Source organism: Hyla sarda, chromosome 5 (assembly GCF_029499605.1).
Source record: "Hyla sarda isolate aHylSar1 chromosome 5, aHylSar1.hap1, whole genome shotgun sequence".
Lineage (NCBI taxonomy): Eukaryota > Metazoa > Chordata > Amphibia > Anura > Hylidae > Hyla > Hyla sarda.
Window position 1 is genome coordinate 42,357,719 of NC_079193.1, and position 19,129 is coordinate 42,376,847.

General features: G+C 40.2%; 1 protein-coding gene and 1 long non-coding RNA gene across 12 annotated transcripts in view; one reads left to right on the forward strand and one right to left on the reverse strand.

The window, feature by feature from the left end:
• LOC130273115 (uncharacterized) overlaps positions 1-19,129 on the forward strand; it is an 86,900-nt gene that overhangs the window by 20,632 nt on the left and 47,139 nt on the right. The window lies entirely within an intron of this gene.
• MKX (mohawk homeobox) overlaps positions 10,312-19,129 on the reverse strand; it is a 168,733-nt gene continuing 159,915 nt past the window's right edge. For 9 of the 11 annotated variants that reach the window (XM_056519390.1, XM_056519388.1, XM_056519389.1 and 6 more), the window contains 2 exons: positions 13,513-13,546; positions 10,312-11,059 (listed from right to left, as the gene is read on the reverse strand). In XM_056519390.1, coding sequence (XP_056375365.1) covers positions 10,870-11,059; positions 13,513-13,546 — 224 coding nt within the window. In that variant the 3' untranslated portion in view covers positions 10,312-10,869. The remainder of the gene's footprint in view (positions 11,060-13,512; positions 13,547-19,129) is intronic. The other 2 variants (XM_056519396.1, XM_056519395.1) reach the window with 1 other exon arrangement.

Below are 19,129 nucleotides of genomic sequence, written 5' to 3' on the forward strand. Positions count from 1 at the left end.
GCGCACAAAGGCATAGGATGGCATAGCCCTTTGTATCCATGCTAATAATTCCGCTGTGTACATGACATCCATCCACTTATACTGTACATGCCTCACTTTGACAGTGTTGTAGTATTGTAACTGATAGACATAACTAATAAATAATAGGATCCTTTACACCATTTCTCCCTGCAACCAAAATCCAATACAATGTTAATACTTCAAAAAGAGTCCTATTTGCATAGTACAAATCTAAAACATCTGTCATAACTAACCCTATTGTTACTCTTAGCATTCAGCCACACCAAGAGAATACTTTGATGTGGTCCCTTGTGTTACTGCTATGTCCCTAAATCTATTGCGTGGGCAGCTGTGGCTAGTTACGCCCTATGAGTCCACTGGTCAGTCATATGCACAGGGATAGAATGTTTTTGAGAACTCAACATTCATTTTCTAGGAAACACAAAAACATTTATTGTAGCCCTTGTACGAGGACTGAAACTTCATCTCACGCGCCTACAGTTCAGCGGAGGAATGCGACTCTTATATACAGAAAGATTTTGGATAATGGGGGTAATTGTCTGGACTAGACTGGATTCCCTCAAAGCCAATAAAGATCAATATGAAGATCAGCTAACTCTGCTGGACAGAAAATGTGAATCCAGAATTATTATGAAATGTGTTACCGTTTAGCATACCTACTTGGCTCCCGACTGACTCCCGAGATTTACCTTGAATACTTTCCACAACCACAAGATCTAAACCTTGGTCTGATATCATGCTGGATGTATCTTGTTTCAATCGTCTATATTCAGACAAAATTATTTTCATTGCTTCTTTTTCCCTATTGACAAAGGCGGCAATGACTGGAATCACTCATCTGTTATGTTTGAAAAATATAATTCATTGTCACAGAATACTTCATAACACAATACAGTCATAGTACAAACCTGAGCTGATACATGGAATGTAGGACCATGAGAGAGACTGACCTAAAAGGGACACTTATTGGTTGCTATGGGCAATGTCTGGAGAGAGAGAGAGACAGAAAGAGAGAGAGACAGAGAGAGAGAGAGACAGAGAGACAGAGAGAGAGAGACAGAGAGAGAGACAGAGATAGAGACAGAGAGAGAGAGAGAGAGACAGAGAGAGAGACGAGAGACAGAGAGAAAGAGAGACAGAGAGAGAGACAGAGAGAGACAGAGAGAGAGACAGAGAGAGACAGAGAGAGAGACAGAGAGAGATAGAAATAGAGAGAGAGACAGAGAGAAAGAGACAGAGAGAGACAGAAAGAGAGACAGAGAGAGACAGAGAGAGACAGAGAGAGACAGAGAGAAAGAGAGAGACAGAGAGAGAGACAGAGGGAGAGAGAGAGGATAGATGATAGATAGTCGAATAGTTAGATTAATAGAATAATAGATACATAGATAGATAGATGTGTAAATAGACAGTTAAATAAATATGTGACAGACAGATAGATATATATATGGGGGAGATTTATCAAAACCTGTGCAAAGGAAAAGTTGTCCAGTTGCCCATAGCAACCAATCAGATCGCTTCTTTCATTTTGTAGTGGTCTTGTTAAAAATGAAAGAAGCGATCTGATTGGTTGCTATGGGCAACTGGGCAACTTTTCCTCTGCACAGGTTTTGATAGATCTCCCCCATAGAGAGGACATGGATAAATAGATAGATAATTGGGGATTTTCCTAGCTTTGGTGCTGGAAAATATATATTTTATTAAAGACAAGAGACGTGTATTATGCTTAAACATTCTTTTACTACTGACAGCAGCAAACCAATCAAAATACAGGAAAGAGAAAAAAGTTCAATATGCAAATAGGAGTTGCTAGTTGACCAGAGTGTAGGATAGTCCATAAAACAGCTGCTCTCAACGGAAAAATCCTCTTTCTTGATGCAGAAAACAGGAACTTGAAGAACCAGGAACGAAAAACGACCTCATGGATTCAATCATGAAGAGAAACTTGAAATAAACACCATCCAGGTTTTAAACTGAAAGAAAAATATATAGATATTAACATAAGGGATAGGTAAAAAGGGAGGGATAATATTCGCTTCTTGTCTTTAATAAAATCTATATTTTCCAGCACCAAAGCTAGGAAAATCCCCAATTTCATTACAAAAGCAAGAGGCTCCTATTATGCTAGTTCAAAGCTATAGTAATAATATAATAACAGCAAAGGAATACAACAAATTAATTAAAAAGAACCATAGATACATGAGGTTCTGGTCTAAAATAAAAATTGTGAAAAGTGGATTCGGAGGACCAGTCAGCAGTTCTCAGGATATCAGAGAGAGCTCCACCAGATTGATAAACTGAAGTTGACATAGCACCTCTAGTTGAATGGGCACCAAATATAGAAGTATCAATACCAGCCAAAGACATGGTTGATCTGACCCATCTGGCCAAAGTAGATGAAGAGACAGGAAGGTAAGGTTTGCAATATGATAATTAAAGTTGGGTAGAAGATGGAAGTTTGATACCAGCAGTTTTTTGTTCCTATGTTTTAAGACAACAAATGACACATAATCGTTTGTTATGAGGAAAATAAGGATAAAAAACATTACGAAGATCAGTTTTTGTTCGACGAAAAATGGAAAAAGTTACACCTTGTAGTGAAAAAATTCTGTGAGAAATATCTAAAGCCCTGACATCAGAAACTCTTTTAAAAGATATCAGACATAAAAGAACTGTAAGTTTAAAAGATAAAAATTTCAAGGAGAGAAACTCATTATCTGGCCAAGAAGAGAAAAAATTTAATAAAGTACGTACATCCCCCGTAGAATGATATTTAGGAACCGGAGGTCTTTTAAAACGAATTCCAAGTAACAATTTACAAATAAGGGGATGTTTACCAATCGGCAGAGAATTGATAGGTGCGTGATGAAAAGAAATCGCAGAACGATAAACGTTGATTGTAGGATATGCTCTACCAGAGTCAAAAGAATGAGAGAGAAAATGTATAATGTTGTTTAAAGGTGCATGTACGGGATCCAAATCCCGTTTCAAGCACCAATTATTCCAGAGTTTCCATGCGGAACGATATGCTGTTCTTGTACCTGGAGCCCAGGCTTCTGATAAGATATTTTGAGCTGATTTTGAAAGGCCTTCGACAAATCCGTCTGGCCTGATATGAGCCAAGCTATCAGATTGAGTTGACCTGATAGAATTAGGGGATGAGGGTGACCCGATGGATTGAGGAGAATGGAGGGATACGATTGAAGAATTCTGGGGCAATCTATTGTCATACTCAATACATGTGGAAACCAAGTCTGAGTTGGCCACCAAGGGGTTATCAACACAAGGGTTGATCTCTGAGCCTTCGCATGTAGAAGAACTCTTGGAATGAGATTGAATGGTGGGAATGCGTATAGAAGGACTGATGGCCAGGTTTGAAGAAAAGCATCCGTGCCGATAGCTTCCGGATCTGGACGCCAACTGAAAAATTGGGGAGTCTGATGATTCAGACGTGATGCAAACAGGTCTACAAGAATTGGACCCCAAAGATGATAAAGTTGATTGAAAACATTACGGTCCAACATCCAGTCGCTGGAGTCGAGAAGATAACGAGAATTCCAATCTGCTACGGAATTGGAGATTCCTGGAAGATATTCTGCTTTCAGCGCTATATCCTTGTCTAGACATAAATGCCAAAACTCTTTCGCGATATCTGTTCAAATCTTCGATTTGGTACCGCCTAATTTGTTGATATATTGGACAGCTGGAATATTGTCCATCCGAATTAAAATGCAGCAATGAGATTTGTCTCGAGCGAAACTCTTCAGAGCAAATGAAGCTGCTAATAATTCTAAACAATTGATATGGAGACGTGATTCCTCTTGGGACCATGGTGCGGGTACCACAAAGGGCGCCCCATCCTGATAGACTCGCATCTGATTCAATGACAATGTCCGGTAAGGAATTGAAAATTGCTTTTCCGTTCCAAGCCTGGACATGTTCTAGCCACCAAAGAAGTTCTTCTCTGGTATCGTGGTTCAGGGATATTTTGTCTGAATATCCCAAACCGTTCCTCAAATGTAAAGTCTTGAGGCGTTGGAGAGCTTGATAATGTAAAGGAGCTGGAAAAACTGCTTGAATTGAAGCAGATAGAAGGCCTACAATTCGAGCAATCATTCTGAGGGAAATTAGAGATTTGTTTAAAATTTAATGAATTTCCCTTCGAATCATTTTTAATTTTCTTGTTAGAAGACTGAGGATGGCCGATTGAGTATTGACCATGAATCCTAGAAATTCTATTTCCTGAGAAGGAATTAGAACTGATTTTTGGTAATTGATTATAAACCCCAGGTTTGTTAATAGAGACAGAATCCATCGCATATGTAGATGAATAAGGGACAAAGAATCCGCCATGAGGAGGATGTCGTCTAGATATATGATCAAACGAACTCCTTGACTTCTGAGGTATGATACCACTGGTTTTAGAAGTTTGGTGAAACACCAAGGAGCGGATGACCAAACGGGAGACTGGAAAATTGCCATTTTTTGTTTTTCCATATGAATTGGAGAAATTTTTGAGAAGAAGGATGCATGGGAATCATGAGATAAGCATCCGTCAGATCTATTTTTACCAACCAATCGTTTGGCCATAATAGATCCCTTAGAAGATGGATGCCCTCCATCTTGAAATGTTGGTATCTTACGTATTCGTTATTTTAAATTGATGACGGGTCGATGACCTCCGTCTTTCTTTTTGACTAGGAACAGGTTGCTCACAAAACCTGGTGTGTGAAGGGGAACCGAAAATATTGCTTTCTTGGAACATAGTTCCCTGGTTTCTGAAGTAATCAGATTTTCGTCTGAAATCGAAAATACCATGGGATGAGGGAGTTCCCATTGAGTTGGAGGAGCATAAAACTCTATCTGATATCCCATGACCGCATGAAGTATCCACGAATCTGATGTTATTATAGACCAATTTTGGAAAAAATGGGTCAGTCTGCCCCCCAGAGGAATATGTTGTAGAGGATAATGACTTACTTGAAGAAGGGCGAGATCTTGGAAATCCCCTTTGGCCTCTGGCCCTCCATGGACGGCCCCTGGGAGGGAAAAATGGTGAGGGTTGTGTATATGTGGGAGGTTGTGAAGTGTTAACATTGGAGAAGGAGCCTCTTTGAAATCTACGGTCATTGGAGATGAAGGGATACATATATATATATATACACCGCTAATATAGAGAGATATGTCCGCACATAATTGAATATACGGACATATATCCCAAATTAATAGGAAAAATAAGAAAAAACAGAGCAGAAGAAAAATACTTATCTGTTGCCACTGGCAGCAGCAAGAAAGAGGATGTTTCTGTTGAGAGCAGCTGTTTTATGGACTATCCTACACTCTGATTGGTCAACTAGCCACTCTCATTTGCATATTGAACTTTTTTCTCTTTCCTGTATTTTGATTGGTTTGCTGCAGTCAGTAGTAAAAGAAAGTTTATGCATAATAGGAGTCTCTTGCTCTTGTAATAAAATTAATGTTTTAGACAGATAGATAATAAAACCAACAGATCCAAAATAGGCAATTCTATGTAAAGGGTGCACGCAGGTATAGGATCGTGGTAAGCCAATCCAGGATAATATTTATTGGACAAATGCAGAACACCAAACAAAAAATTCTGTGCAATGGTGATTTATTCCTGTTAATAAATAATCGTTGCACAGGATTTTTCATTTGGTGTTCTGCATTTATCCAGAAGATAGATATGAGGTAGATGGATATGATATAGATAGATAGATATGAGATAGATGGATATGATATAGATAGATAGATATGAGATAGATAGATAGATAGATAATGGGATAGATAGATATGAGATACAACCAAAGAATAAGTTGGCCAGCACTATTGATTCCAAACTATTATATGGACCTGGCTTACAGGTGCAGGCTGCTGGGCTAAATATACAGTAACAGGAGAATACAGCAGCACACTGCTAGCACAAAGATATAGATAAAACATGAGTATATAGATGAAACATGAGTATATAGATAAAACATGAAAATCTACCTCCATGTTGGCTCTTGCACCCCACCCACCTCTATCAGGTGTATATAAGGTGCCTTGGATGTTTCAGACCTTGCAATGCCTGCTGAACTGTTCACACAGAGGCATATTCATAGTGTAGGGTCCGTCCCAAAATGAGGTCACCTTACCGTGGTGGGACGGTCCAAGCTATTTGGCCGCCAAATTTGCAAGCTAAGTACCTCACTGTTTCATATTTTCATTTATTGCACTACAGCTGTATAGCTTTTCTTGTTTTATCTATATACTCATGTTTCATCTATATACTCATGTTTTATCCATATCTTTGTGCTAGCAGTATGCTGCTGTATTCTCATGTTGCTAGATATGAGATAGATAGATAGATGAGATAGATAGATATGAGATAGATAGATATTAGATAGATAGATATCCAAAAATAAGTAACTCCAGCAGCACAACAGTGTAGTGAAAAACAATTGTGAAGTTTATTCACCCACAGTCTAGCGACATTTCGGCCGTCCAATTACAGCCTTTCTCAAGCTTGAGTTACTTATTTTTGGAAATCTACTTCAAGTCTCCGGACCAGAGCTTATACCAGCTTGCACCCGACACCCGGATGGGATATATAGATAGATAAATAGATAGATAGGTATGAGATAGATAGATAAAGCAGCACATCCGCCAAATACCAGTAAAAAGTGTATAGGTGCACGTAGTCATAGGAGGCTTGGTTAAGTAGTCCAACTTCAATACAGTAGAAAAAACGCAGCATACAAGAAAGTGTCTTCAGTGCAAAAAAGGTGCTACTTATTCCATCTTTAGCAAGATATACAAAAAAAATATATTTGTATATCTTGTTAAAGATGGAATAAATAGCACCTTTTTTGCACTGAAGACACTTTCTTGTGTGCTGTGTTTTTTTCTACTATAGATAGATATGAAATAGATAATGGGATAGATAGCTAAACATACAATAGCACAGCGCTACAAAAATCCTAAAAACATGAATTTATTTTTCAGATCATCATTACAACTATTTTCAAGCTAATGATCAGGAGGACTGGCTACATCCATGCATTACTTAGACAGCGAGTCCATTGAGTTCAGTGGGAATCTATTTGTTCTGCAGGGGTGCTACGAGAAATTGGACCCTTTGTTGTCGGTCTCCCTAAACAATTACATGCGTATGTGGGGTTCAACAGCAGCATATCAGCTGATAGTAAGGGGGCCCTTGGAACAAAAAAAAAGTACGGTATTATCCAAACAATTTCTAAATAATATTTTATTTATCTCCTTGAACTTTGGAAGCGGGTTTGAGTCTTCTTTAGATCTTCGCTGATGTAGAATACTAAAAGAAAAAAAAAAAAAGACATTCCAACTTGAAAGAACCATGTACAACCATCAAAGCAGCTGTAAATCTGGCAGAAATTTCACAAAACATATTCGGGATCATGTAAATCGGGTCATATTCTGATCGGCGTCAGTATAAATAACTTGTTATTTGTGTTATGTAAAAGAATGATTTGATTCCTTGCAGAAAAAGCAAATAAACATTTAGATTCTTTTTTTTATCCAGGGCTTTGTGAATTTTGCTAAATCTAAATTTGGAAATTTGTTCAGATATTTAAAAAAATATGTTTTTTTGAGAGCTGTGAGGATCTCAGTTGTAGTCTGTTCAGAGACATTAAAGGGGTACTCCGGCGCTCCGGGAGATTAGTGTGGGCGCACATTACAACACCTGACCTTATATTTTATAGTTGAGCTGAGTTATACCAGCAGTAGCCTAGGCCCTGGCCCCAACATCAATGGGGCTGTGTGTGTGGCCGGCAACAACTTAATGTGCGTTAAAGGGGTACTCCGGTGCTAAGACATCTTATCTCCTATCCAAAGGATAGGGGATAAGATGCCTGATCACGGGGGTCCCGCCGCTGGAGACCCCCGTGATCTTCCACGCCGCACCCTGTTAGAATCAGCCCCCCGGAGCATACCCGCTCCGGCTCTGATTACTGGCGATCAGGGGGACAGAGCATAGTGATGTCACGGCTCCGCCCCATGTGATATCACGCTCCGCCCCCTCAATGCAAGCCTATGGAGGGGGCATGACAGCTGTCACGCCCCATCCATAGGCTTGCATAGAGGGGGCGGAGCGTGACGCCACACGGGGCGGAGCCGTGATGTCACTATGCTCCGTCCCCGTGATCGCTAGTAATCAGACCCGGAGCGAGCACGCTCTGGGGGATGATTCTTACGGGGTGCAGCGTGGAAGGTCACAGGGGTCCCCAGCGGCGGGACCCCCGCGATCAGGCATCTTATCTCCTATCCTTTGAATAGGAGATAAGATGTCTTAGCACCGGAGTACCCCTTTAACGCACATTAAGTTGTTGCCGGCCACACACACAGCCCCATTGATGTTGGGGCCAGGGCCTAGGCTACTGCTGGTATAACTCAGCTCAACTATAAAATATAAGGTCAGGTGTTGTAATGTGCGCCCACACTAATCTCCCAAAACATAAGATGCATGATGGTAAATTCTCATAACACAGCTCACTTTCTTGAGGGGTGTGGTTTTCAAAATTGGGTCTTTTTCTTTTTTTTTGGGAGGGGGGGGGGGGGGTCTTATGTTTTGTCACTGTAACACTTGTGGAAAACCCCACATGGTGCCAAAAAAGCACACTACTAAAATGAAGGCCCCAAAACCCACAGGGGGTCCTTTATTTCTAAAGCCTATGTGTAAGTCAAGCATAACACTAGGGTCACACATGGGATCTTTCTGAAAAATGCAGATTCAGCTAATAAATATTAAGTTGCAGTAATTTTTCATTTAATATCTGCTGGGTTACGGAAAAAAATAATTTAAATTGAAAAGTTGCAAAAAAGTTTTCGTTTTTTTTAATTTTACCTCATTTTATTCCTTTGCATTCTTATCAGCCATTTAAAAGGTTAATAAAGTTCCTATATTCTGCTGTGGATTCTTTGAGGGGTGCAGTTTTAAAAACAGAGTGTTTTCTGGCATACAAACCTCTCAAATCCACTATAGAAATGAACTGATCCCTTAAAAAACCCTTTTCATGAAAAATGCCACTTTTTTAAACTTTACAAAATGTGGGAATTTTTCACATATAATCACTAAAGTACATAAAGTGAGAAAAGCCAGATTTGAAAAAAATGGGCCTTGGTTCTTTAAGGGTTAAAGTCTATGGAAAAGTGGTCATCACTGCACACATTGTTTGAAAAAAACATCCCTCATGCCAATGTTGGAATTATGCCCCTTTCTTAAAACAATGTGTGCACTGACGGACACTATTCCCTAGACTTTAAAGGGGTTCCCCACTACTTTTAAACTTGTCCCCTATCTGTAGGATAAGGGATAAATGTCTTCTTGTGGATGGGAAGGGGAACCTTTGTTAACCTCTCAATCTCCAGAATGGGGTCACGTCTCCCCTGTGCATGGAGCAGCATTTTGCATATGCTACATACACTATGGGAGCACTGGAGATACATGAGGACATCGCTCGTGTATCTTTGGAGTTCCCGTACAGAATTTATGGAGCATGTTCCAACCCACTACGGCATGCACAAGGAGAGACGGGACCCTGTTCTCGAGATAACGTGGCTCTGTATCATACACTTGTACTGCCACAACTAAGAACTGTATAAAGTTCAAAACTCGTTGGGGTTTCGCTGTCTTTTATTTTTCTGTAGGTCACTTTTGTATTTCGATTTTGTATTTAATTGTTATTTTTCTAGAGGCATTCCTTGTGCATGTTTCTGAATGGGAGTCGACCCATCTGTGCATCCTGCACCTCTATACAGTGGTCTGCCCTAGGACATCTTGCACATTGATGGTGAGCTACGTTGCTTAATCCTTCCAGTACTTATCTGCTGCTGTATGCTCCAGAGGAAGTTTTGAAGTTCTTTCCAGTCTGACCACAGTGCTCTCTGCTGACACCTCATGTCAGGAACTGTCCAAAGCAGGAAAGGTTTGCTATGGGGATTTGCTCCTGCTCTGGACAGTTCCAGACAAATCTGAACAACTTTCTGGCACCAGTTGATTTATAAACCTTTTTTTTTCCCTACGGAGTACCCCATTAAATTTCACCCGAAGAATTTTTTTGGTTAAAATATTCAGTTTCCATCAACTTTAAAAATGTATGGATACTTTTATAATTCTGCCCTTAAAAAACTGCCTAAATTAGGATGAGTGAATTTAGCATAAACACCAGCAAAATGTATCAAATTCTCACAGTTTTATAAACATTTGTGAATTTTATTGCAAATTTTTTAAAATTAATTATATAAAAAAGAAAGACTTTTCGAATTTGGTGATAGTCCTCTGTCATGAACAAAATAAACACTGGTAATTTACATTATCTGACCGTACAAAACAACAACAAGGCATATCAATCATTGCCAATCGTCTGCTGGAATGAATGCATTGGTTCTGTGTTTGGCAACATAATCCGTTTTCAGTTCAGGTTACCTGAATACAAGAAGTCCAAGACTAAATACAAATAAAAAAAACATTACGGCATTCATAATTTAAGGCATAAATATTTCATATCATGCCCACGTTCTAGCTTATTACTGAAAGGCAAGGCACATATGGTAGAAGCAAGGCAGACAGTTTTACTTATAAGCTGAGTATTTATGCCCCGTAGCATAAAATAAGTTAGTATTTTGGTTAAAAAAAAAACATAAAGAAGACATAAAAATTTACATGTCCTGTAAAACCCGGTGGGTCAAAGAACTTATACATAGAAGTCCAAGTCTGGTTTCAAAAAGTCTATGAAATGTTCTAAGGCAAAAACATGCTTGTGGTTGTGATCACCAGTCCCAAGTGCGCCATTGTTGGTAGCGGAGTCCCATTCATTGATACTGATGGATAAGTGGCACTTTAACAGTCTTAACTTCTGATATGTGTGATGATTTCTGGATGATGCAGCTGGTGGTGCCCTGCAGTTTGTCCTTCCCTTGCGCCAGGTTTGTTAAGGCCATCGCTGCATTGATCTCCCTCCAGTACGTCTCATCCTTGTTGGCACCTTTTTTATTAACTGCACTAGATTAAGTGAAAGAAACACAATTGCATTAGTTCAGCTATTGAAAATCGATCAATAAAATGCTTCCTTTATTTTTATCCCTATCATGTTATAAGTGTAACCTAACCCCATGGTCTTTAGAATGCTTAGAGGGCAACTGAAAAGACTTGGTACACAAATGGGCAATGGTGGACAGCTTATTCCACTAAAACACATAGACATTGCATCTTGCTTCAAAGGTATTGATTCCAAAATACGAACTGTAACCCAGTCCCCATCCCCCCCCCCCCCCCCCCAGCCTCAAACCCATACATGCATGTGGCTGTGTTTGTTGTTTTCCCCAATAGAAGTTTAAAATAAAAGGTATGGTACATTCACATTATGGAAATTAGTGGATATTCTTGGCAAATTAAAGGGGTTATCCAGTGGGAGGAGTTTTTTTTTTTTCTTACAACTTTGGAAATTTCTTCAAACCTCCAGCACTCCAGCGGAGCCTTCGGTGTCCCGCTCCGGTCCCCCACCACAATCCGCTTTCTGTCAGAAATTGTGACGCCGGGGCCGGATTGATGTTGAAGCCCAGAGTGTCACACTGCCCCTCAGCCAATCACTGGCTGACATGACTGCTGCGGACGGTTATTGGCTGAGCGGCAGTGTGACACTTTTGGCCCCAATGCCACTCCAGGTTCAACCAAAGCAGGACACCAGAGGCACCGCTGCAAGTGCTGGAGGTACCATAAATAAAAGTTATTTTTTTCTATGTTGTTAAGAGGGCATAGTTGGAAAAAAAAAAAACTCCTTCCGCTGGATAACCCCTATAAGATTGCAGTGGGCTCTTCCAGAATCGGCGCTCAATGTCTGTGCAGATCATTCACTGCTATTCACTACAGAGCTCTTCTCCAGCGAATTCCACCTGATTGAACATATTTAATCTACCGGAGGAATAAAATTCCTTGTCAGAAGTTCTGCAACGGAACTTCAGACGTGTAAACTGTGGAGCAGATTCCCATTGAAATTAATATTCCAATTGGAATTTCCATAGTGTGAACAAGGCCTCAGGGTATTGTGTCATTTAAAGCATTAGTCTCCCTTCACTCAGGCAGCAGGGTACATTTAAACTTCCTGGGCGATCTTTTGCCCAGAGAATCGATTGGAGACTCACATGATCAGATGGATTCTCGGAACCCTGATGTTGGAGGTCCAATGCAAGTCTATGGGTCCTCCAACATGGAAGTTCTGGGAACCTGTCTTATCGCAGGAGTCTCAGAGATATTCCCGGGCTACGAGATCACGAAGGAGGCTTCAAGTGTACTTGTCATTAGTATGGACAGCATTTTTCACCCAAAAATAACCAATGTATATCACAAATATACATAAAATGGTATTATCTACATTATCTTAAAAGTTTTTTGCTAACAACAGATACACTTAAAGTCTATACTGCTGCCCTAGCTAAGGGAGACTAACTCTTTAAAGGGAATGTGTCATCAGAAAAAAAAAACTATACTTTGAATCTTTGAATTAAGTTTTTATGTTAAACATTTACACTTTACTATCTATATTATTAAAGGGGTACTCCCGTGGAAAACTTTTTTTTTAAATCAACTGGTGCCAGAAAGTTAAACAGATTTGTAAATTACTTCTATTAAAAAATCTTAATCCTTCCAGTACTTACTAGCTGCTGAATACTACAGAGGAAATGGTTTTCTTTTTGGAACACAGAGCTCTCTGCTTACATCATGACCACAGTGCTCTCTGCTGACATCTCTGTCCATTTTAAGAACTGTCCAGAGTAGGAGAAAATCCCCATAGCAAACATATGCTGCTCTGGATGTTTCAAGTAAACAGGGTCCGCCCAGTCTATTACTATATTCATGAAGTTTAATATAAAGCATGTCTCTAACTGCAGATAAAATCAACTCAGACAAGAAGGCTACCCCATATTATAGTACAAAAATTAAATAAAACATTTATGTAGGTGACACATTTCCTTTAAGAAGCTCTGTTAGCTGCCGTCTGTTTGGTCGATAATAGATAGACAGACAGACAGGCAAACAGATAGATCTAAGATAGATAGATAGAAAGATAGATGGATAGATAGATAGATAGATATGAGATAGATATATAGATACATACAGGGGAGTGGCTACCTCCAGGTTGGCTCCTGCACCCCACCCATCTCTATTAGCTGTGTATAAGGTGCTGGACGTCTCAGACCTTGCAATGCCTGTTAAACTGATTGCACAGAGGCATATTCACAGTGTAGGATCCGTCCCAATGAGGTCACCTTATGGTGGTGGGATGGTCCAAGCTATTTGGCCGCCAAATTGTGAGCTAAGTACCTCACTTTTTCATTTTTTGCACTATAGCTGTATAGCATTTCATGTTTTATCTGTATTTTTGTGCTAGCAGTGTGCTGCTGTATTCTTTTGTTGCTAGATAGATAGATAGCTATGGGATAGATAGACAGACTCACCTTTGACATTTATTTGGTCCAGACTCCAAAGTGTCTAAAATAGAACAAAGTTGAATATTAGCTATTTCAGTACCTGATAATATACTACAATAGTGACGATTCATGAGAACAATACTTAGAATACAACATGTCTATTAACGATGCACAAATAGTGACAAAGAGACAACTTTACACTGCTTTACTAACCCATATCAGGATATATTGCCAATATAGGATTTATTTGCCAGTGCATTAAAAACTGTGAGAGCCCAAGGTCCTATCACCCAACATTCTGAGAAGTTAATCTTTTGCTTTTTTTTTTTTTTTTAGTTTAAAGTATGCAAAAATTGGCAAGGCTTACTTTGTGCTGTCGTGTCGCGCTTTGCTGCGATGACTGTCTGTAAACATTTCGTATTTTCTAAGTTTTATATTAGTCTGTGCTTTATCATATGATAAACCTGCCCTTGTGGCAAAAATGTTACTGCATATGCAGAATGTATAGTCAACATATCTGGTACACCCCCCCCCCCCCTTTGGTCTTACTGCTACAATTCTCCCGCTTCCAATCCGAAACTCTGTGTATGTAAGACAGCTGTAATAAAGTGTCCTTCTCTACCATAAAACACAACCTGCTCTTTGGTAGCCCAGTGTTGACTTCGGTATCGGGCTGGTTCACTCTACAGGTATACAGAATTTTTAGCTGTGAACTGGAGGGTCGCTTTAAACATTAAAGGGGTACTCCACCCCTAGACATCTTTTTCCCTAGCCAAAGGATAGGGAATAAGATGTCTGATCATGGGGGTCTCGCTACTTGGGACCCCCGTGATCTCCCTGCTGCACCTGGTGTTCGTTTACAGCGTCGGGTGCAGCGCCGAATACTCGTGACTTCATGATCACACCCCTTCAATGCAAGTCTATGGGAGGGGGCGTGACGTCCGCCATGCCCCCTTCCATAGACTTGCATTGAGGGGTGTGGCCATGACATCACGAGCGGGGTGTGGCCGTGACGTTACAAGCCTCCGCCCTGCATCTCCAGTCATCCGACACAGAGCAAATTTCGGTCCGTGCACCAGATGTCTGGGGTGCCGCAGCCGAGATCGCGGAGTCCCCAGCTCGGGACCCCCGTGAACAGATATCTTATCCCCTATCCTTTGGAGTACCCCTTTAAACAGTAGATCAATACAGAACAAGGATCAATACAGGATGACTAAACCAACATTTTCAACTTCTATATGAACATGTGCTTTAGAGAAAATTTCTGCCACTTTAAACATATCAAGTTATTATGAGCTATTCTATAGTATCATTTAATTGTTAAATAATATTGTATGCATTCTCAAAAATATCCTGTAAGTGGCATCGTCCCAATATAGACAACAATATAAATAAGTACATTCAGTAATGACTGCGGCCACCCCCTCCCACCATCAATTTTAGGCTTTTGGCAGGAGATGCTGCCGCAGTTATAACAAGGGGTAGACTTCAAAGAGCTTTTTCACCACATTTCCTAAATAAGCCTGGTAAATATCGTGAGTAAGTCTACTGCAATAACAACTATAATACTAATATTCAGTATCTACATTGTTCTCCAACCTCATATCCTTGTAGAGATTTCTGAGAGGATGTGACTCTTGATAGAACAATCACAATTACAACCCATGAGAATGACAAGGCTCTGTGTCACCGTAACCCACAGCCAGTATTCTACTGCTAAACGGGCCAAATGCAGACAACTACCGACCATATAATTCCTGTGTTCAGTTTGGCTTCTCGTTGCATCATTTATTTATTTTTTACTAGAAACATTGAAGGCAAAGATTTCACAATAGGACAGCCTGGTAGAAAAGGAAGAAATTCTGCGGAATATGGCTTTTATCACTCTCAATTGCTTCCAGAATAGAACCGTTTCCAAGAAATCTCAATTCAGGATCAATGATGTGCAAAATGGCTACTGGAAGCACTCCCACGTGTAAGTAGGAAGGTTATGAAAGAATTTACATGCAAGGTATTGGGACAAGGGTATAGCTAACCAGGCACACTTATTATACAGGCAATAGCAGGCAACACGGTTGCACACAAAAAAACAAGTAGATGAAGAGGTTCCCTCCATTGCCTCCCTTGAAACATATGTAGACACTAAAACCTAGTAGCAAACTGCTACCTAGAACTGTTCTTTGGGAATCTAACAAGTCATGTACACAGTTTTTCAGACTTGCAAAAGTTGAACAATTCATGCCACAATATTGGTATAAATGATAGCAAAAATCCAGCTTGGATCTGCCATAGATTTTGGAGCACAGATAGTTAAAGGGGTACTCCGGTGGAAAGCTTTTATTTTTTTTTTTTTTAAATGAACTGGTGTTAGAAAGTTAAACAGATTTGCAAATTACTTCTATTAAAAAATATTTATCCTTCCAGTACTTTTTAGCAGCTGTATGCTACAGAGGAAATGCTTTGCTTTTTCAATTTCTTTTTTGTCTTGCCCACAGTGCTCTCTGTTGACACCTCTGTCCGTGCAGGAACTGTGCAGAGTAGCATAGGTTTGCTATGAGGATTTTCTCCTGCTCTGTACAGTTCCTGATATGGGCGTCAGGTGTTAGCAGAGAGCACTGTGGACAAGACAAAAAAGAAATTCAAAAAGAAAAGAATTTCCTCTGTAGCATACAGCTGCTAAAAAGTACTGGAAGGATAAAGATTTTTTTAATAGAAGTAATTTACAAATCTGTTTAACTTTCTAGCACCAGTTGATTTAACAAAATTTTTTCCCACCGGAGTCCCCCTTTAAAGGAGAACTCCGGGATGTAACAACTTGTCCCCTATCCTAACGATAGGGCATAAGTGTCAGATCACAGGGCATCCGACTGCTGTGACCCCCTGCCATCTCCTGCATGATGCCCCGGCTCTCTGCATGAATATGGCGTGTTCACCACCGCACGAAGCGGCGGCCGACACGCCCCATCCATGCAGCTCTATGGGAGAGCCGAAGCGCTGCTTTCGGCAATCTCCCACTGTGCCATTGAGCTGCATGGAGGGGGCGTGTCAGCTGCAGTTTCGTACTGTAGTCAAAAGGGCACCTTTCAGGCAGAGATCAGGGCGCCGTGCATGAGATCGAGGGGGGTCCCAGCGGCCGCAACCAACTCCCCCTGCGCGATCTGACACTTATCCCCTATAGTTAGGATAGTGAGGATAAGTTGTTACATACTGGAGTTCTTCTTTAAGGATGCACCAAAATTATTAAGAGTTGTTTGCCTCTTAATACATTTGAGGGATCTTATTCCAGTTGATCTTTTTATTATGTCTGGTGTATTAAAGTAAAAAATAAATAAAAAATCATAAATACAATTTGTTATACATTCCCTTAAAGGGGTACTCCGGTGAAAACCTTTTTTCTTTTAAATCAACTGGTGGCAGAAAGTTAAACATATTTGTAAATTACTTCAATTAAAGAATCTAAATCCTTCCTGTACTTATTAGCTGCTGAATACTACAGAGGAAATTTTCTTCTTTTTGGAATGCTCTCTGATGACATCACGACCACAGTTCTCTCTGCTGACGTTATTATAATAATAATAACGCTTTATTTATCGTTGTCCTTAGTGGGATTTGAACCCAAGTCCCTAGCACTAAAAGGCAACAGTGCTAACCACTGAGCCACCATGCTGCCATTAGTATACATCAGCTATGCATCTGCTATGCACGGTTGCTAAAATGGACAGAGATGTCAGAAGAGCATTGTGTTCGTGGTGTCATCAGTGTTCCAAAATGTAAGGAATTTCCTCTGTAGCATTCAGCAGCTAATAAGTACTGGAAGGATTAAGATTTTTTAATAGAAGTAATTTAAAAATATGTTTAACTTTCTGCCACCAGTTGATTTAAAAGAAAAAAGGTTTTCACCGGAGTACCCCTTTAAATATCTCTGTGGTATTACAACTAGCCAAAGGCAGGCCCATATTGAATGGGAGAATATTTTTATAATAAGTAGAACTACCCACCATCTGCTTAGGTAAATTTATTTTTCCATTAGAATTCTCTGGACCCATAGGACCCAGACTTTTGCTTCTACAGTTTATTGTTTTGCTTAAAAACCCCTGGACCCATAAGACGCAGCCTGTAGCTCCATATGAAGTCATAAGGTCGCATACTAGGACCATTTTAGAACCAGCGGATAAGGATTTTACTATGTCTATAAGGCCTTATAGGCTGTTGTTGCAGCAAAATGTATCTGTGACAAGTTTGGCGGTATGACGATATTAATTTAAATAATGAGCACATGTGCTAAAACCACCAATGTTTTAAATGTGCTCAGATATATATTAGTTTGGATAACCCCCAGTCAAAATAAAACTCTCCCTAAGACAAGTTGATCATGGGGTCTTGCTGTTTTAGGCCTCATTCATGTGATCTGTTAGGGAGAAAAATGGAGAGACCGATACCGGCGCCTGGTGTATTACCCTTGGTGACAGGAGCAAAAGTGGTCCAGTGCTGGACAGGAACCATAAAGATGGCCGCTCACCTTAGAAAAGATAGTACAGGCATATAACCCCAGCGATAATGGGGTACTGAAGGTGCGGAGTTGCTGCCAGGCCTTCTGGGTAGCAGGATACAGTGGCACTGTCCTGGATAGACTGCAGAGAATCTTGAAAAAAATACCCTTTGTAGATGGCACTGCGGCTCCTTCAGAATGACGGAATTGGACCAAAGCTTGGTTTAAGGTTCACAGTGGAACCATTTTTATTGGGTATATTAAAAAAACATGCGATGACGCGTTTCGGTAGGATCCCTCCCTTCCTCAGATCAGGATCCTGATCTGAGGAAGGGAGGGATCCTCCCGAAATGCGTCATCGCATGTTTTTTTATTTTATTAACCCAATAAAAATGGTTCCACTGTGAACCTTAAACCAAGCTTTGGTCCTATTCCGTCATTATGAAGGAGCCGCAGCGCCATCTACAAAGGGTATTTTTTTTCAAGATTCTCTGCAGTCATTCATATAACAAGATATCAGCTGTTATATGGAGCAAATAGGTACAGTAGTGGTGGCTTTTCACAGTGTCATACATACCAGAATGGACCAAAGACTGACCTAGAAGAATAGGACTAGTATAGGCGTCTGGATGATAAATTGTAGGAGAGCAGCAGGTAAAATAATGGACATCCGTTGTTTCCACCAGACGCCTGCAATTCTCCAGAACTAGATAAGACCCTGATCTTTAGATACAGACTTTACTTACACATTGTGGGACTGAATCCAAAACAAGGAAGCTTATACATTTTCCTTTAATACATTTCTTCTCTTTCGCATCGCCTCCTAGCTCCGGCTACAAAAGCGTAAACCGCGGGTCCTAATTGAAGAACCCCTCAAGAAGTTCAACGCTCAATATTGTTTAATGTTTTCCCCCTTTGCCTATGTTGTAAATGGGTCACTTTGATGCAGTTTGACATCTGTTTATTCTTTAACGCAACTCCGTCAGTGCATGCCCTTTAAAATTTCTGTTACCCCAATGAGAGCCCACCTTTTTTGTTTCATGGAACACGGATATTTCATTTTTGTGTGTTAAAAAACAGTCATATTTTCACAGCATGCCTCTTATAAAACAAACTGAAATGGTAATTGATTCATGAAAACCACGCGTAAGTCTG